This window comes from Myotis brandtii, unplaced genomic scaffold (genome assembly GCF_000412655.1).
Source record: "Myotis brandtii unplaced genomic scaffold, ASM41265v1 scaffold536, whole genome shotgun sequence".
In the NCBI taxonomy this organism is placed as follows: domain Eukaryota; kingdom Metazoa; phylum Chordata; class Mammalia; order Chiroptera; family Vespertilionidae; genus Myotis; species Myotis brandtii.
The window spans coordinates 1,825,493-1,845,932 of NW_005369967.1; the positions used below are offsets into that span (position 1 = coordinate 1,825,493).

General features: G+C 41.4%; 2 protein-coding genes across 9 annotated transcripts in view; one reads left to right on the plus strand and one right to left on the minus strand.

Annotated features, from left to right (window-relative positions):
• Positions 1 to 8,755, plus strand: part of ARG2 (arginase 2) — a 35,220-nt gene extending 26,465 nt beyond the window's left edge. The window contains exons 4-8 of one of the 2 annotated variants that reach the window (XM_005877922.2): positions 1,998 to 2,157; positions 3,022 to 3,116; positions 3,293 to 3,397; positions 4,832 to 4,968; positions 8,259 to 8,755. In XM_005877922.2, coding sequence (XP_005877984.1) covers positions 1,998 to 2,157; positions 3,022 to 3,116; positions 3,293 to 3,397; positions 4,832 to 4,968; positions 8,259 to 8,464 — 703 coding nt within the window. In that variant the 3' untranslated portion in view covers positions 8,465 to 8,755. The remainder of the gene's footprint in view (positions 1 to 1,997; positions 2,158 to 3,021; positions 3,117 to 3,292; positions 3,398 to 4,831; positions 4,969 to 8,258) is intronic. The other variant, XM_014549137.1, reaches the window with a different exon arrangement.
• VTI1B (vesicle transport through interaction with t-SNAREs 1B) overlaps positions 1 to 18,353 on the minus strand; it is a 26,952-nt gene extending 8,599 nt beyond the window's left edge. For 2 of the 7 annotated variants that reach the window (XR_001364365.1, XR_001364366.1), the window contains exons 1-6: positions 18,231 to 18,353; positions 16,177 to 16,368; positions 12,805 to 12,978; positions 11,190 to 11,251; positions 8,745 to 9,040; positions 8,170 to 8,411 (exon numbers count right to left, since the gene is read on the minus strand). Coding sequence is in view for 1 of the 7 variants with exons in the window: in XM_005877961.2 (XP_005878023.1) it covers positions 8,944 to 9,040; positions 11,190 to 11,251; positions 12,805 to 12,978; positions 16,177 to 16,368; positions 18,231 to 18,338 (633 nt within the window). In the remaining 6 variants the exon portion in view is untranslated. Of the gene's footprint in view, positions 1 to 2,786; positions 3,780 to 8,169; positions 8,412 to 8,714; positions 9,041 to 11,189; positions 11,252 to 12,804; positions 12,979 to 16,176; positions 16,369 to 18,230 lie in introns of those variants that run through there. The other 5 variants (XR_001364363.1, XR_001364364.1, XR_001364368.1 and 2 more) reach the window with 5 other exon arrangements.
• Between the last annotated feature and the right edge of the window lie 2,087 nt (positions 18,354 to 20,440).

A 20,440-nucleotide genomic window follows, 5' to 3' on the forward strand; every position in this document is an offset into this window, starting at 1 on the left:
GATCGAACCTGCAACCCAGGTATGTGCCCTTGACCAGGAATGGAACCTGAGACCCTTTGGTGCACAAGGCCGATGCTCTGACCCTCTAACAACTGAGCAACACAGGCCAGGGCGAGGATTAGGAATTTTTAGGGTCACTCTGCTCCTTTTATATACAACATACAGTATGGACTTAATTATTAAACCAACTCTGACTTAAACAAACTGAGATTAGTATCCCTGCCTTTTATTTTTATTTTTTAATATATTTTTATTTTTTACAGAGAGGAAGGGAAAGGGATAGAGAGTTAGAAACATCGATGAGAGAGAAACATCGATCAGCTGCCTCCTGCACACCCCCTACTGGGGATGTGCCCGCAACCAAGGTACATGCCCTTGACCAGAATCGAACCTGGGACCCTTCAGTCTGCAGGCCGAAGCTCTATCCACTGAGCCAAACCGGTTAGGGCAGTATCCCTGCCTTTTAGAAAAGGAAAATGAAGTCTAGAGAAATTAGATGACTTATCCTAGATCATACACCTCTTCCTGGGGGGTGGAGGAGGGGAACAACACAGCATTCTGACTTAATCCACTGCTTTTAGCACTAGACCATGCTATTCCTCAAAAAGGCCCTATGTGGGGCATGCAGGTTAAAATGCTATCACATGCTATCCTGACCAAGAAGGATGACTGCAGTTAGTTCCTAAGATGCTTAAGATGCATTTCCCATCTATGTCAAATTCTTTGGTTACAGAAGATGGGAAGCTTTCCAACCACTATTTCATCCGCTATATTTTTACAGCTGAGACAGGACAGTGGGCTAATGTAAGAAGACACCAAGGATAAGGAAAGGTAAAAACAGAAACAATATTTGAATGTTATACTAATGTATATAACAGGCAAATAAACTTGTATTTTATTCAGTGCTCTAAAAGAGGTCTTTAATTGGGTTGCTCTGTTACTTTAAAGACTTAACTTTGATTTTTCATTTTAGAAAGTATCACTTATTTTTAAAAGCTATAAGGCTGACTTTTACCCTTAAAAAGTTAATGTAACTAATTCTTTGAAAGTGATTAGATCTCCCTGGTTTCCCTTAAAGAGGCATTTATGAATTGTTACATATAGACCACATCCTTTAACTGGATTTCCTTCTTGAACAAATTAAGGTCCCTTTCTGGGTCAAGGCTAATGGATCAAATTTTAGGGATTTGGGGCAGTCCGTCACACTGCAGGGGATAACCAGTGGTCAGCTTTGAACGTTTAGAGCCTTCCATTTCCCCCTATCTATCTAACTCACTTAACCTCAGCCCTGTAGATTCTGTCTCATCCAAATCCTGCTTTAGTCTGGGGCCCTGACTTTGCCCCGAGGACAAAGTATGAGCTGCATTGGCTGAGGATATTTGTTATTGGTGATGTTTGCCAAGCAGAGGGCCTTGAAAATTACTGGAGACTGGTGACCCTTGAACAACTCAGGGGTTAAGGGCACCAACCCCCCTGCACAGTTGAAAATCCAAATACAACGTTTGACTCACCAAAAACTTAAGTTGTCCCTTGGTATCTGCAAAGGATTGGCTCCAAGTCCCTCCCGCCAATACCAAAATCAGTGGATACTCAAGTCCCTTATCTAAAATGGCATAGATCAATGCATATAGTTGACCCTCTGCATCCAGATTTCCAATCGTGGATTGAAAATAGTTATGGTATTTATTTGCCCTGGCCTGTTTGTTTCAGAGGTTAGAGCGTCGACCCATAGACTGAAGGGTCTTGGGTTTGATTCTGGTCAAGGGCACATACCTCGGTTGCAGACTTGATCCCTGGCCCTGGTTGGGGCACATGCGGAAGGCAACCAATCCATGTGTCTCTCTCCCCACCCCACCTTCTACTCTCTGGAAAATCAATGGAAAAAAGACCCTGAGGTAAGGATGTTTAACAAAACAAACAGTTACAGGTATTTATTGAAAAAAATCCATGTAGTTCAAACCTGTTGTTCAAGGGTCATCTATATTTGTTCTTTACAGCTTGGCAATTGGTACCATCAGTGGCCACGCCCGGCACTGCCCAGATCTTTGTGTGATCTGGGTTGATGCCCACGCTGACATCAATACACCCCTCACCACTTCATCTGGATGTCTCCATGGACAGCCGGTTTCATTTCTCCTCCGAGAACTACAGGACAAGGTCAGTAGGCCAAGATGAAAAGAAAGTCGAATGGCTTGCAGGGGCTTTGAGGGTCCAGTTCAGTAAGATTTCTGTGAAGGATGGGTTGCCAGTGGTAGAAATGCTTACAACTCCTTCATTTGTTCATCAAACATTATTATGGGCCAGGCAGTCTGTTAGATGCTAGGAATATAAACATGACTAGGGATATAAAGATGGTCCCGCTCTTGGGGGGTTCATAATCATCTAAGAAAGGAAGGTGGTACTGGGTAACTCTAGTGATTGATACACCCACAGCTTGAGGACTTCTTGGTTACAGGCTCCCAGGCCTCACTATCAGATGCATTGGTATAGAATCCAAGTAAAACCATGATTACCTCTAGGTAATATTTTTCTAGGCTGTTCAAAAGACACTGGAGTCTAGGCATAGACTAAAATCTGTTTATCCCTCCCCTCAGTGAGGGGCCAAGTTAAACCAGGAATAACAACGGTTATTCATTAGGCAGAATTCATGTTTTGGCTGTTGGCAACTTGAGATGACAACTGGGTTATGTTCCAAGAACCAATCTGTAAATAATTCAGTAATATGAAAAGGGCTAATCAGCAGTATTCCTGCTATTTAGGTAAGTTAATGAGAAACCAAGACCACCTTAGGAGAAAAGATTTTTATTCTGCTTGAGAATGCTATACTGTGTTCTTCAGTTGCCTTTCTGAATCATTTCCACTTGTATCAATTTTCTTTCCCAGATCAAGTGTGTCTTGTGTTGCTTAAGCATATCTTGTAGATGGATGACAAAGCAAACTGCATATAATGGGAAGCACATGGTGATTATCTTGTCGAGACCAAAAATCCTTGATGAATCCTGTTCATTCCTCTCTACATAGGTGCCACAGCTCCCAGGATTTTCCTGGATCAAACCTTGTATCTCTTCCCCAAGTATTGTGTATATTGGTCTAAGAGATGTGGACCCTCCTGAACAGTAAGTTGAGATACAGGGTTATAAACTTTGGGCCCATCCTGGCCATTTACGTTCCATTTGATATGTTGTTCCTTGCCTTAACTTGTTGTAGACCACCGTCCAGACAAAACCCCATCTAAATGTGCATTTAACTTGCTATTTAAACTAACTATTCCTTCCTTTATATCTCATTACAGTTTTATTTTAAAGAATTATGATATCCAGTATTTTTCCATGAGAGACATAGATAGACTTGGTATCCAGAAGGTCATGGAACAGACATTCAATCTACTGATTGGCAAGTAAGTAACTACAACAGATGTCTACTCTAGGTTCCCAGGGTAATACAGCAGCTCCCAGGGGGCAGCATACTTTAGCTTTTCTCTTGAGGATAGTAGCTTTTCTTTCAAATAAAAGCAAAACATGTACGTTTAAAAATTTCAAATAATTTAGAAAGGGAGAATATGAAACATAGGTCATATTCTTCCTCTGGGGTTGCGAGGGGGTTTCCTTGAAATCATTGCCCAGATTCTCTCTCTCATGAATTTATCTTTAGCTCCATTTAAATGCTTATCTTTTGAGATGAGAAGCATTCATTGTTCTAATTATCCCATTCTTCTTAGCCTTGCTATTTCTTCATCTGAAAGTTTTTGTTTTGTTTTAATCCTCATCTGAGGATATGCTCTTTCAATTTATTTGAGAGAGAGGAAGGGGGGAGGGAAAGGAAGAGAGAGAAACAGAAACATTGATGTGAGAAACGTTGATAAGTTGCCTCCTGTACATACCCCAACTGGTGATCAAACCCAAAACCTGGGTATGTACCCTGACCGGGAATCAAACCTGTGACCTTTCAGTGTACAGGATGATGCTCCAACCAAGCCACACTGGCCAGGGCCAACTGAAAGAAGTTTTATAATAAGCAAAACTTGGTAGTGAATAAAGATGGCAGGTGAATGCTAACCCAAATGCTAGTTTTAAGAGCATTTTCTCAGTGCTGAGTCTTTATAACTGCCATCTACTAAGAAATTTAGTTGTTTAGCATATAGGTATTATATGTTAGTTTCAGTCATTGGACACCTGGGATAAATTAAAGTTAGAATTGGGAGATGATAAGATTGCAGATCTAGCCCTGGCCATTGTGGCTCAGTTGGTTGAGCATTGTCCCATGTGCCAAGAGGTCACCAATTCAACTCCCAGTCAGGACACATGCCCAGGTTGTGGGCTTGATCCCCAGTAGGGGGAGCGCAGGAGGCAGCTGATTGATGTTTCTCTTTCTCTCCCTTCCCCTATCCTTCCTCTCTCTAAAATTAATAAAAACATATTTTTAAAAAAGATTTCAAATCTAAAGTCAGAGTTAAGTTCAGCTGCTGTTACACTCTGAGAGAATAAAAGCAAATGTAATACAAATGAAATTAGAATCTATCAGGGCCCAAGGTCATATGAAAGTGAAGAATTCCCTCTACTGACAATTGTTAATGTAAGAGGCTTTAATTTAATGCTCAGGGTAAGTCAGAAATATAAACTGGATTTAGTCTGAGGCACACAGAACATGGAAAAATTATGAAATGGAGTATAAACACTAATAGGCAAATAGTAACTTTTAAAATAGAAAACCTGGAAATCTGATGCATTAACAAAATACCAGGACTAACGGCAACAAAATCAGGAAGTTGCATCTGCAGGGAGCATGAATGTTCAGGCACAAATGACTATTCTCTTATCCTTCTCCTTTCAAGAAGACAAAGGCCAATCCATCTGAGCTTTGATATTGATGCATTTGACCCTACACTGGCTCCAGCCACAGGAACTCCTGTTGTAGGGGGCCTGACCTATCGAGAAGGCATGTATATTACTGAGGAAATACACAACACAGGTAAGTAGTGATTAACCTGTTCACTACATAGGTAATTATGGTGAAGCCTCTTGTCTGCCAGGGGAATCTTTTCTATTATTCATGTCATTGTAGACATTGTTTTTGCCTAACCTGGTTATTGCTAAAAGTCATGTGGTCAGGCTATCAAGGGATAGTCATTTAGAGGCATGTTTGCATCTGGCTCATACCAAAATATGGTAATACTGAATAAAAAGTTGTCTTCTTAAACGTTTATTAGACACAAGAATAACCTGCCAAACTAATGCAGTTCTTTGCATCTGAACTGTCCAAAGGCAGATTAAGATTAAAACTCAACACCAGCTACAATTTTTACCTTAAATTAAGAAGTTGGTTCGCCTGGAGTTGGGAATGTGGAGTTAAAGCTTCTCTTGGAGATATTTCAAAGCTACATGTAGGGCAAGTCTTATACTGGAGCTTATTTAATAGGAGCTTTAATACAGGAATAGTGGAAAATGAATGGCTGACAGAAAGATTAATAAAATGAATGCTAGGTTATCAAGAGTGGCTACCAAGGAGTTGCTGTCCCTAAACTCATATTTGTTTACAAACAGTTTCTTTCTTTGAAAAATAAAATTTTTTTGTTTTGTTAATCCTCACCTGAGAATATTTTTTTCCATTGCTTTTCAGAGTAGAAGGGAGGGAGGGAGAGGAAGAGAGAAAGAGAAACATCGATGTGAGAGAGACACATCGATTAGTTGCCTCCTATGTGCATCCCAAAGGGGGGTTGAGGGAATCAAACCTGCAACCCAGGTACATGCCCTTGACTAGGAATTGAACCCGAGACCCTTTGGTGCGCAGGCTGATGCCCTAACCCTGACTGAGCAACGTCAGTCAGGGTAGCTGTTTCCATTTGTCTGAAAGCTTCTTAGTTTTGAGGCTACTTTAAATGACCTTTAATTGCAAAATTTAAACTTCCGCAGGATACTTCAATATCATCTTATGAAATTAGGGTCTAAACAGCATAAAGACCCCAGACTGAAAGGTCCAGCCAGGGCTATAGGAAACCCTTGACCAGCTGGGATAGATGTGGGAATTGAGAAATGGTCTCCCTGGCTCTGGAGCCAACTAGACTCTTAGGCACTACAGAAAGGAAAATAATGCTTATCTATCAGATCTGACAGAAGCAAGGTAGTCTCATTCTCAGGCCCACAATCTTAGACGTTAATCGTCCTTGGGTTGGTGGCAAGTGAACCTGGGAGTTCAATCCTCCATTTTGGTTCCCAGTGACACCACCAGAGCCAGGGCTTAGTAACAGCTAGTACTTAGAAGGGGCAGTGGTCATACCTTGACCCTCTCTCTCCTGTTGCAATGTTACTCTATTCTAAACGACTGTCTATCATGACACTGTCAATTAGACACATAAAATAGTTTGCTTAAATAATTTACAGGGTGGCAATAATATAAAACCATGGGTAATATATATTTTTTTAAGAGCTCAAACCCTCTTGATTACTTCTGGGCTCTGCTGAAGGTCCAGCTTTAGTCGGTGGAATTCAGACACACAAATTATCAGAGATGCAGATGCATGTGCAGGAATTGGTAGAAGTGGTACCGAAGTTTTGCACAGTGCACTGAACTATTATGCATTATTAACAAGGGACGGCACACTGAACAGATGTCCTGGCAATGAGCATATCATCCTATATAATAAAAGTCTAATATGCTAAGTGTCCAGTTGTCTGGTCAGCCGTTCAACCAACCAACATGTAATATGTTAATGATATGCTAAGGCCGCTCAACTGCTTGCTATGATGTGCACTGACTATGAGGGGGCAGACGCTCTGACTGGCAGATCAGCTTGCTGCTGGAGTCTGGCTGATCCAGACTGAGCGAGAAAGGGCCGAACATGCCCTGGAGCCCTCCCGCTGTCCCTCCCTGGCTGGCCAACCTCCCACATCCCTCCCTGGCCTCAATTGTGCACCGGTGGGGTCCCTCAGCCTGGCCTGTGCTCTCTCGCAATCTGGGACCCCTTGGGGGATGTCAGAGAGCCGGTTTTGGCCCAATCCCGCAGGCCAGGCTGAGGGACGCCACTGGTACATGAATTCGTGCACCTGGCCTCTAGTGTACTATAATGTAATACCAATAAACCATTAGCAATATTCACTCATGTTTCCAGGCTTTATGGCCACTCTAAATATTCTCAGATACTTATATTCTCGAATACTAGTTTGTTCAGATAAATCTTGAAAAGGTAGATTAACTTCACTCAGAATACCCAACTAAAAAGTTAACTACCCCAGAGAAGTGGGGGTGAGGGAGTTGGGGGGGAAATAAATGTGGAATCTGCCCTCAGAGCTCAGACCTGCAGAAGCGAGAGTAAGATCTGCAGTAGTAACTATACTTCAGGGCACATGGTGCCTTAAGTATGTGGATACAGCATCAGAGTCAAAAGTGGGAATAGAATTTTGGCTACATGCAGGCAGGCATCTGGAAAGTTCCTTAATATTGGAAATGGCACATATTTTCTCAACAAGTAGGTTGGGAACTCCTTGACCCACAGCCCACCAAGCTCTTTCTTTATTCTCTTCACAAAGCCTGACATCTATGCCTTGTATGTCAGTTAAAGAGGGATGATTGCTTTTATTACCTTAAAGGTTTCTTTCAATTCTACTCTAATACAGCAGTGGTTGGGTGCTATGTTGTTTTGTGTGTTTTTTTGTTAATCCTCACTAGAGGATATTTTCCCCCCATTGATTTTAGAGAGAATGGGAAGGCAGAAGGGGGAGAGAGAAACTTGATGTGAGAGAGTCACATCAATTGGTTGCCTCCCCCACCAGCCAGGGTAGGGAACCTGCAATCCAGATAGATGCCCTTGATCAGAACTGAACCTGTGACACTTTGGTTCACAGGCCGATGCTCTAACCACCAAGCACGCTGGTCAGGGCTGGTGTTGTGTGTGTGTGTGTGTGTGTGTGCACGCGTTCGTGTGTTTTTATTGATTTGAGAAAGGAAGAGACCGATCAGCTGCCTCCTGCATGCCCCCTATTGGGGATTGAGCCTGCAATGTGGGCATGTGCCCTGATGGGGAATTGAACTGGTGAACTCTTGGTGCATGGGACAATGCCCAACCACACTGGCCAGGGCAATATAACAGTGTTTTAATAAATTCAGGCCCAAGAGAATGAGGTATAAGGGGCTTCCTGACAGTGGATGTTATAGTAGAAAATGGTTGGTTTTTACCTTGGTTTATTCTGTCCAGGTGGTACGACCCTCACTGAAAGCAGCAGCTAAGGGATTTTCTGAGGTTTTGTCACACTTTGTTCTTTTAGGGTTGCTGTCAGCACTGGATCTCGTTGAAGTTAATCCTCAGTTGGCTGCTTCAGACGAAGAAGCCAAGGCTACAGCTGGCCTGGCAGTGGATGTGATTGCTTCAAGTTTTGGTCAGACAAGGGAAGGAGGGCACAATGTCTATGACCAACTTCCTACTCCCAGTTCACCACATGAATCAGAAAATGAAGAACGTGTGAGAATTTAGGAAATACTGTATGCTGACACGTTTGTCACAATGGGCATTCCAGAGTTGTGAAGTTTTTGAGGGGGCAGATACTACATGGTCATTTGGGTCAATACTGCCTTAATGAGAACATTTGCGTATTCTCACAATTGTAAAATTTCCTTTCCCTCTCCATTTTGGTGACCAATGATACTACTGTAAATGTATTTGTGGGTTTTTTGGGTTTTTTTTGCAATTCACAGGGTATTAATATGTTAGAGTACCATGTAAATTTAAAGAAGTCATAAACAGCATTTATTACCTTGTTATATCACAGTGGTCTTGTTGCTGTTTCTTCACATTAACTGGTTTTCCATCTTCCCTCCCTCTTCCCACAGTCTGGCTACACAGTGCATCCTTGAACCGTTAGCTCACAGCAGCAATACACTTATTCCACATCTGTAACACTATTCATTCTCAGGGTCAAAGTTCTGGTCCACAAACCCTTCCGTGCAGGAAGTTCAATGCTTGCGAAAGAATTTGTAATAAACCAGGCCTCCCAGGATGGCTAACTCCAGTAAGATGATAATGGAAAGTAGCAGCTTGTTGGTTGTCACTCTACAAACACAAACAAGTGAGCAGTCAGAAGTCTGGATAACCTTATTTCTTTCCATTCTTTTTTTTTTTTTTTTAATATATTTTTTATTTCAGAGAGGAAGGGATAGGGAGAGAGAAATAGAAACATCAATGACAAGAGAGAATCATTTATCAGCTGCCTCCTGCCCCACACTGGGGATCTAAGCCCACAACCCAGGCATGTGCTCTGACCGGGAATCGAACCGTGACCTCCTGGTTCATAGATCAGTTCTCAACCACTGAGCCATGCCAGCTGGGCTCTTTCCATTCTCAATACATTAAGGTTTGACTTGGGACCAAGGCTAGACACTGTGAGGTAGACTGAATTTTTGTTTGATCTCATAGCCACTTAGCAATAAGTATACACAAGCATACCACAAAAATATTGCGGGTTTGGTTCCAGACCACTGCAATAAAGCGAATACAGTAACAAAGCAAGTCACATAAATTTTTTTTGTTTCCCGATGCATATAAGTTATGTTTACACTAGACTATAGGCTATTAAGTGTGCAATAGCATTATGTCTAAAAAAAAAACACAATACATGCATACCTTAATTTAAAAATGAGCTTATTGGAAAATGGCACTGATAAATTGCTTGACACAAACCTTCAATTTGTAAAAAAAACAAAAACGCAGTATCTGCAAAGCGCAATAACTCAAGGTATGCCAGTATAAGGTTCTTTAGCTGGTTAAGTGACAACTCAAAAGCTTCTTTAGCTATCACAGAGAAAAAACACTATCTACCTCCCAGAAATGTTGAAAACTGGGACAATATATATCAAAGGTATAAATGGTTTTTTATTCTAAAATGTCTTCAAATAGTAGTTACTTCCTCACTTTATTTTTTTAAAACCTCACCTGAGGACATGCTTTTATTGACTTGAGAGAGGAAGGGGGAGAGAGAAACATCAATGTGAGAGGTTGCCTCCCATAACGCAACCCAACCAGGGATCAAACCATGCAACCTTTTGGTGTACAGGATGATGCTCCAACCAACCGAGCCACTCGACCAGGGCTGCTACTTCACTTTAGAACTAGCTTTTCTAGGAGGGTCTAGTTAGGAAAATAGTATTAAATATAATATGAAAAAAATACCTATTCTGAAATCCGGTTGAATCATATTACAAAATTAGCAGTAACATAGTATCATCTAATCATATAGAGCCGTATCAGTTACATACTACAGTTGTGAGCATATGTTAGAGAAGTATTTGTGGCAGACTCGCCAGGGCTGACGTGCAGCTCGGGGACAGGTGCTAAGTAACCAGAAGCTGGGTAGTACCTCTCTTACTTTCTCTTTCCCCCAGGATTTCTCTACAAAGGCAATATAGGAGCTTCAAAGAAAAATCTACTGTCTTTTGTTAATACAAAGAATCCAATCTCTGGTTCTCATGTTCACTCTAAACTGAAGGTTTCCCCCTATTCCATAAGGAATTTACAACTGTTTAGGAAAACCTCACTCTCCTGATAATTCCATGACTCAGTTGTGATTTTGATCCATGCATACTACCACTTACCCCAAATTCATTTTGTTGTCAGCACTTACATCAAGGATTTTTAAAAAAACAACTTTTTGCTAACAAGACAGAATTCCCAGGTAAGGGACTAACTGACGAAGAGCAAGCAGAGCCAAAAGCATGTATTAAGCAGTAGCAGTGAAAATAGTTTTTTAATCAAGTTTTTACGAATATGAAGCTGTATTACTCCCATGTGCTGTTTTCTCTAAGGAATGTAAGCTGGGAATAAAAGTACTTTTAGTGGCCCAGCCAGTGTGGCTCAGTGGTTGAGTGTCAACCTATGAACCAGGAGGTCACAGTTTGATGCCTGGTTGCCGGCTACAGGGCATGCAGGAGGCAGCGGATCAATGACTCTCATCATTTATGTTTCTCTCTCCTTTTCATATATATATATGCTTTCAGTGGACAAATTTTACACGGTTCCAAATCAGAGCAGCATATACTTTTAACAAAAGACTTTGTCTTGGGATATTTAACTACACAAGACAATATACTTTATTTCTTCAGCTTTATTAGAACCTTTGCAAGTCACAGTTTAAAGCTTTTACACTCTTGGTTGAAAGGCATGAGAGTTAAGAGAAATTAATTTTGTGACTATTTCTAAAACTTACTTTCTGGACATTGACCGAAGAATCTTTCGACTTTTGCTCAAGTTTTCATTTGTGTTTACCAGCTGAGAAGAGAAAATAGTAATTATTTTCCCCTTCTTTCAAAAGTATACACTCTAGAATTTGAACATTCCTAAACTGACAGTGGGCATTAAGAAGGATATGTTGAAATCAAACAATTTAAAAGATGGCCTCTGAGTATAATTAGAAGAAACTGGAGAGGACAAGATACTTTAGTACTTGTCAAGTAGGTTTAGGAATTATATCCCAAGGCTGTGTGAGGGACTTCTGGGACAAGAGCTCATGCCTGGCTACTCAAAACAGAAAGGCTTCAAGTGTACACCTTGCCAGTAACTGAAGCAATTTAAGATTTGAATTTCACCAGTCTAACTCCAGGAGAGCCTCTTGAGTTACAGTTTGTTTTCATAGGCTGGTGGATTACCATTCTTGGGGTATGGTTATTTTTTCTTTATCCCTTTAAGAGATACTTACATTGAATTGTGAAAGGAATTAAGCCTTTTTTAAAAAACAAAACAAAACAAAAACAAACCCTTTCCCTCTTGCTTGCCTGGTACTAATCTAACAGCTGGAGGATATTTCAACAGATGCCACCTGCCATCTGTCTCCAATCCCCAGTGGCCTTGGTAAGTTGATCTCTCGGGCCATTCCTTGGCTTTTGAATTCAGCCAATTCACCTGGTATGTACAAAAGTAAAAAATCAAAACAGTCTGTAAGCAAGCTACCTTTTCTAGAGTTTACCTTAAATTTAGTACTTTACTGTGAATTTTCACAGAGGGAAGGGCATCATTCTGACTCATTTTAAGAATGGAGAATTGCAGCTATTAAGATATATGAGAAAATTATCTCAAACCCCCACATTGAACCATATTTTCCCATTTAAGTCTTGCCCACAGTATCTGTTTTTTAGTCTGGATTTGCCTCATGCTATTAAGGACACAGCATTCCATTGGCAAGTCGTACTATTTTCAAAATTTCCATGCAGATGTATGGAAAGGAACGTTAGTTTTCAGAGCCTTTCAGAGTGATAGATTAGAGGCCCCAATACAGCCATCATTGGCCTATTTCCATTTGCTTCCCACAAGTATCCAGCTTACCTCAGGTAACAGTACAGACTTACAGTCCAGGATTGAACCTCTATAAATTGTCAGTGGTACTATTTTATGACATGTGGAAAATAGCCTTGGTTCTAAATGACAGGAAAGCTAGGATCTTGTCAGATGATACTTTCATAAGAATAGCAGAATATCCCACTAGATGTAAGAGAAATCAAAACCTCAGAGTGGTAATACAGGAATAAAAGGATGGAGTGGCTGCAATCTTATGTTTATTTGACAATCTTCAATAAATGCAGAAATCCAAGTTTCTTCAGTCTTTCTTTTTTCCCCTCCAATGATCTCTAAATCTTAGAGTTAAAATTACTTCCAAGGGAGATCTCTCAGCCATGCAAACTAGAAACTGAGAAAAGCATAAGGCCCTAAAAGGCCATTTACTCTGAATTCAGAATTGCTGAAGCTCTGGGGAGGAGCATGCCATCAGGGTTTAATGGGCCCACCTACTTTACCCACTCTTGCCCCTTTCCTCATTCGCCCACACTTACTCTATTTTTGGTACGTTCCAACTGGTCACGTTGCTCCCCCAGCTCTTCTATAATTTCCGAGCCAATCTGGTCAGTTTCTGTGGCAATCCGATGAGAACGCTCAATACTCTGGGTGGCCCGGTTCAGGCTGTCAGTGCCTTGCAAAAGCAATACCCTCTGAGACTGTAGCTGATTCTGACAGGATTATGAAAGAGAAATGTTAAAGTTCTTCCACTATAAAGTAATTGCCAACACAATCCTTATGACCACTCTTATGTAAGAAGGGATATAGTGTGCAATAATTTTCATTATTTTTTAAAATAAATTTTTATTGATTTTAGAGAGAGAGGAAGGGAGAGAAACACCGATGAGAGAAAAACAGCAATTGGCTCTCTCCTGCATGCCCCCTACTGGGGCTAGAGCTGAAACCTGGGCATGTGCCCTGACCAGGAATCGAACCAGTGACTTCTTGGTGTAGAGGACACTCAACCAACTGAGTCACATTGGCCAGGACTAATTTTCATTACTATTATTTTTTAAATATATTTTTATTGTTTGGCTGCCTCCATGCCACCTACTGGGGATTGAGCCCAAAACCCGGGCATGTGCCCTGACTAGGAATCAAACAGTGACTTCCTGGTTCATAGGTTGACACTCAACCCGTGAGCCACGCTGGCTAGGCTAATTTTCTTTAAGACATACAAGGATGGTAATGAACTCTAAGATCCTATTCAAGGTCAGACTAAAGCAGAACTTGGAATCCAATCAGGATCACAATACCTCTCACTGCACTGCTTGTTACACTTAAGTGAGGCAAGGTAAGGAGGATTAAAAACATCAGAGCATTTTCCCTTGTTTGTAATGAATCTGAACTGGTTCATGTGCTTCCTGAACTAGCAACTTCTGAGAAGCAGTGGCCCAGATTTGGGGTGCAGGAGCTACCTGAAAATGATAGCTTATAACTGATGGGCAGCAAACAAGCCAACTAAACTCTACAGCCCTAGAACACATTAATTCACTGAAGATTCCTACCTGATTGATACTGAGGATTAAGGGACCGTGCATAAGCTAATCATTTTCAGTACGTATAGAAATCAATTAGTAGTCTGGGTGGGACACTGCCACATTCTGGAAGAAAAAACTTAAGTGGCCACACTCTTGGTAAGCCCCCAAAGAATTTCACTTCAAGACAAACAGAAAACAAAAACTCTGAAAAAACTTAAGTGGCCACACTGTTGATTTGCTCTCAGGGAAGAAGGTATTTAGGGCCGAGTAAGATGGCCTAGCTGCCCTAATTTCCCAAGTGCCCTAATTTTCTAAATCCCCACCAAAGTTTTACTCCACCTATAATCCTAAGCACAGAAGACATGAGGAAAGAAGTAGCCTCAGAATTAACCACTGACAGAAATGGGTGTAGCTCTAGTTCTTAGCTATGGCCAGGTAGCTCAGTTGGTTAGAGCATCGTCCCAATACGCCAAGGTTTTGGGTTTAATCCTGGTCAGGGCACATACAGGGTCAACCAATGAATGCATAAATACGTGGAACAATGGATAGATCTCTCTCTCTAGAAACTATAAATACAATATTCAATTACTAAACATATTAAAATTAAAATTATTTTAAAATAATTAAACATATTTTTAAAAGCATACATGTACACACACACACACACATTAAAAAAGGGGCCAGTTCACAGGGCCTATTACTGAGCACTAGACACCACCATCAAGAAGTCAAAAATGGGCCCTGGTTGGTGTGGCTCCATTGGAGCATCGTCCCGTAAACCAAAAGGTCATGGGTTCAATTCCCAGTCAGGGCACATACCTAGCTTGCAGACTCAATCCACAGGAGGCAATCAGTTGATGTTTCTCTCGCACATCGATGTCCTTCCTCCCACCCTCTCTAATCTATAAACATTAAAAAAAAAAGGGGCAGCCAAAAACAGGTTCCCAGATCAGAAGTAACAAGTATTCCTCATACATGTTATATGGACCAGTGGATGAGGAAACTACTGAATGAGGTTGAACTAAACCCCACCTACTTTAGCTTAAACGAAGCAGGAATAAAGCTTTTTAAAAATAAAAGATGGGGGTTTTCAACTGATTAGGTTGAGAAAGAACAGGAAAAGATAGTAAGATTACATAAATCAATCTCAGATTTGGAATAATAATTCTACTGAAAGTGGTATATGTCTAAATTGTGTTTCTAATTTCTGAAACTCATCATTTTAAAGCAAAATTACTCTTTAGACTGATCTCCCCCTTTTTTGTTTTGGGTGTGTGTGTGTGTGTGTGTGTGTGTGTAATAAAAGACCAAAGTCACTTTCACCTCTCATCTCTAACACAGTGGTTCTCAACCTTGGCTGCACATTAGAATCACCTGGGAATCTTTTTAAAATCCTGATTTCTGGGCCCCATCTTCCGAGGATTTTAAAAAGATTCCCAGGTGATTCTAATGTGCAGCCAAGGTTGAGAACCACTGCTCTAACAAGCTCCACCTGCCTTGCCTGGCTTTTCCCAGTCCCTCCCTTCACAAGTGAACTTTGAAATTTTACACCATTCTCAAATACTCTAGTTTTGACATCAGCAATGTCAGGCTAGCAGCATCTGAACGTCTCTTCAACTATAATAAGGATGCATCATGAAGTGGGATTTGTTTAAAATGGCATTATCAGCTTTTCTACATATGTGCAATCTGCACTTCCATTTCTTTCCTATGCTACTTGCCAGGCCATTTCAACTTTGCACTATGGAATACAACCCCAAAAGCAACCCATTAAGTTTAAGCTTTGTGAAGTTTTATTCCTTTAACTCTCTAGCTTCTCTAGAGTTTCAGAATATAGATTTTTCTATCCAGTCAGTCTAACTTTATAAATCAGAATACTGAGGCAAGAGGCAATCTGGCTCACTTTCTATTGCAAGAGAGCAAGGTATTAATTAGCCCCTTCTTAAGCATCCTGCCTTCTCTACTGTATCTGGGCTACTGGGTCATCATATAAATGTAAAAGAAAGCTTGTGTTAATTTTGTAACAATACTCTGATAAATTAAAAATCTAACTGAATTTTTGGCATATGTGAGAAAGAAACTGGATCAATGGGTCAGAATACAGAGTTCAGATATAATAAGATTAGATAACACTTGCATAGCACCACTACATACCAAGCACTGTTTTACATATAAAGGATACAAAGAAAAGTAAATAAGTATGTGGTTTGGAAAGATATGCATTAAATACAGTAGGGTAAATACCCAAGAAAAGGGGAGCTGGATGCAGGAAAGAGGACGGTGGGGGAACAAGTGTTGTGTAGTATACACTGTAACATGAACTGCACTCCACAATATGGTTAATTCTTGTACACAGGCCCAAAGGGGGAAAAAACAGCTGAAGCTTACCAAATGCTCATTCTCTACAGTGTATGTGCCATATTTCATGTCTCCTCGACCCCCGGGTGTGGCTGTCAAAGGCGTGCTTCTTACTTCCCTGTGGAGTTTGGCAAGGTCCTTCCGGTAGTTTCGAAGCTTAGACATCATAGGGTTACGAAAAGACAGGGGTGCATAACGTAGTTCCTCTTCCATCTCTGCCAGCTAGGAAGGCAGAAAATAGTGAGTGGACAGCCTGGTTCTTTTCTGTTTCATCTTGACATTTCCTAGTTTGGGCTAATCCAACTCCAGACAACCCAAAATAATCACTCAATGATATGCTCCACAGGGGCAGGGACCACATGACACACTCACTCCGCTGCTCTGATGTCTGCCCAGTGCCTATCAAGCACAGAACAGGTATTCAAAAAGTATGTGATGAATGAGTGAAAAAATGAACAAGTACCTTATAGCTTATTAAACATTTTTATATGCATTCATTTAATCCTCATAGCAAATCAACAAGGCAGGAAATATTATTTCTATTTCATATATAAGACTTGAAAAAACTGCCCTGGCCAATTTGCTCTGTGGTTAGAGTGTCAGCCTGCAGACTGAAGGGTCGAGAGTTCGATTCCCAGTCAAGGGCGTCCACGTACCTCGGTTGCATGTTCAATCCCCTGCCCTGGTTGGGGCACATGCAGGAGGCAACCAATCAATGTCTCTCTCATGTTGATGTCTTTCTTTCTCCCCCTCCACCCTCCCTTCCATGCTCTCTAAAAATCAATGGAAAAAATATCCTCGGGTGAGAATTAAAAAAAAAAAAGACCTGGAAAAACCTCAAGATTACACAAAAAGAGAAGTCAGAATTCAAAATCTTCAAGTTCACTGTTTAGAATAATGAGTTCTTAGCCTGTTTTGGTTCAGGTGCCATCATGAAGCACTTTGAGGTCTACTGTACAAAAATGATACGAATCTGGCATCAAGGTTCTTCCCTTCCTCCTCCTCTTTCTGAAAATCAATGGTCTCCATGTCAGAGATTTCCATCTGTTTGGGATAAGTAAAATATAAAGCCTGAACATGTTCACAAGAGGACATAAATTATTTTCATCTACCTAGGATGGGTTACTTTTGCTAAGTTCAAAGAAAGAAAGCACCAAACAAATAAATCGGTGTAAGCTAAAAGATTTTTTAAATGCTACCAAGATGTTAACCAAAACAGAAGACTGGCTCTGTAACAGGTACCATGAATATGCCCATCTATACTCAGGTATTAAGAAAAGTTTCTAGCTCGGCCGGCGTGGCTCAGTGGTTGAACGTTGACCTATGAACAGGGAGGTCATGGTTCGATTCCCGGTCAGGGTATATGCCTGGGTTGTGGGCTCAATCCCCAGTGTGGGGTGTGCAGGAGGCAGCCGATTAATGATTATCATCATTGATGTTTCTTTTTCTCTTTCACTCTCCCTTCCTCTCTGAAATCAGTAAAAATATGTTTGGAAAAGAAAAGTTTCTAGTAGTCCCATTATGAAGGAGATAGGTTCCACAGTCTGATCCTTCTTAAAATAGATGTGCAACAGAGAAAAGGATGCAGATAAACTTAACTTCTCAGAACTTCCCTGGAATAGGGAAGTTGTTCTTCAAGCAAAAAGGAAGTTCTCTGGTTTAAAAACTTCTGACAGCTTTGGGTTATGATTGAGAACTCATCCCGTCCTTGCATATCTTACCCAAGATGCCAAATCCAGTCACAATGCTATCTTTTAAAACAGAAGGGAAAGTGACTTAGAACCACCTGTGACCTACATTTTGTGACAGTAAGTTTAACAAAGAAAATGAATGATCCTGGTGGACATCTTTTTTTTAATGTATTATCAAAGCCTCACTTTGGGACAGTCTTCTAGCTTTACCCATTTGTGTTTGTTAACACCTACCCCCAACACCCATCCCCATCAATTGGTCTCATTTAGTAAAAAATAATCAAAATCAGGATCAATAAGCAGGAACAATTAATCGGTGATCAGGTCATAAGCATTCGTTTTGAAAAAGATGAACACCAGATAAAAGAAACAAGACCTGTTCTCTGTTCTCACCGTTTCATTTGCTTCTTGTTGCTTTTCATCAAAATCTCTGATCAATTTCTTCTTCTCTTCTGGAAAAGATAAGACCAGTTTCAAATGCTCAGTCCTGCTTCCATACATTTGTAGATCCCATTCCCTCTGAGTAGAATAAACTCCCCATTCCTTCCTTGCTGGGGGTAATAGTTCTTAATCACTTCTGAAAGGCATTTAGAAAAGTATGGGAACTTGTTATGACAATGACTAGGGGGAAGGGAAAGGGAGAGTATCAGTGCTGGCATTTAGTTAGTGCCTAGGGAACAAGAATATCCATGGTTGGGATAGTCCTGCATAGCAATGACCTGGCCCCAAAGGCTAATAGTGTCCCTATTAAGAAGCATTATAGGTCTAAGTTAACCACTGTTACCCCGCCTCCCCTAATCCTAACAGAGAGACCAGACTCACTATCATCAATGAGAATGCTTAACAATACTGGTTCTGAAATCCGGGTTCCCACCTTCACGCACACCCTAAAGCACTTCTCTATTTAACCGTCATCCACTCCTTTTCTGCAAAACAAATTAAAAGCCCACCTATTCTGCTCACTGGGGAAGCTGCACGCTGTAGCACTTGTTTCTCTGCCATACCCACTGGTGGTGGCATGGAACTGACTCAGTGAGAAAGTCACCCCTTCTGATTCTCTTTCAATCCTTCGTATCATGTCTTTTTGGTGCTAGTATGTCTTTAATTAGAGGCTTCAACTTCAAAGCAATTGACATCAAGCTAAAACAGCATTGTTTTGCCTTCCTTGTATTTTTCTGACCATTTAGATAGGTTCTACAGATTTCCCATTTAAAATAGTGATATAAAATTTCATTTTAAATAACTTCATGTATTAAAAAATGTATTTTACATGAAATAAGTTGATATAAAGAAAGCAATTAAGTAATAGTAAAAATGGTACTTGGACATGGCAGAAAGGATGAAGGGAGTCCTGGCATGCTGTCACCTGGTAAACACAACAGGAGAACCGCAATAAAACGAGGTATGCCTGTGTTGCCCTTAACAGGGTCTCTTCATCCTATCCTAGCCTATCTAATAAAAGGCTAATATGCAAATAGACCTAATGGCAGAAAGACTGAGCTATGAGGCTATGACACGCACTGACCACCAGGGGGCAAATGCTCAACACAGGAGCTGCCCTCTGGTGGTCAGTGGGCTCCCACAGGGGGAGCAGCTCAGCCAGAAGCCCGGCTCACAGCTGGCGAGAGCAGGGGCAGTGGCAGGAGCCTGCCTTCACAGCAAAGCTATGGGTGTCCCACTGCCCACAGGGAGCCCCAGACTGCGAGAGGGCGCAGGCCCAGCTGAGGGACCTCCCCCCCCCCACAGTGCACAAATCTTGTGCACCAGGCCTCTAGTATTTACATATTATCATCAGCCCACTAAAACGGGGATTGTAAATCTTTTCACTGCAATTTGCATTATTAACAGCATCTGGAGCAGAACTGGGCACCCAATAACCTCTCCCAATAAATACAAGTTAAACAAATGTATGAATTTCACTCTCACCATTCAATTCATATGACTTTGGATAACTCACATAGCTAACACAAACTCTGAGCCCTGAACTTATCCACCAGACAAAGAACTGTGCTTCCTAAGGATTTAGAACAACTCTAGCGCCTCCAGGCAAAGCTTTGAGCAACCTGAATTTTGAAATAATGGGGCAGGACACAGTCTAGCAGAAAGTTCCCAAGAGGACCACACACCTACATGCCACAATCCTGATTTTAAAGACCAACCCCCCAAACTATGATTCCTTTGGGTGTTCTTAACCCTTTTGGTGCTATGGATCCTTTGCCAGTCTGCTGAAAACTGTGGACCTCTTTTGAGAATACCCACTTAAATATATAAAACAAAATACAGCGGGCAATCAATTCTACCGAAATACAGAAACTTTGAAGTCTCCTATACTTTTCTTGCCGCAGTGAAAGTGAGATGAGAAAAATTTGGAGGATGAAGAATCCCAAGGAAAGGACACGCCGAGGTCCACCACTGAGCACCCTACTTGGACGGGGAGGTCCTGGGCGCCAGTCCTGGGCGCGGCCCCGCCAGCTCTAGAGGGGGCGTTGGGAGACCAGGAGGGCAGCCAGGGCTCGGGTCTGGGAAGAGGGTGGGGGCTTCTCCTCCCAGAGCAGCGGGCCGAGTTCCCAGGGCCCCGCCTCACCTGTCCCCCTCTCCCCCCG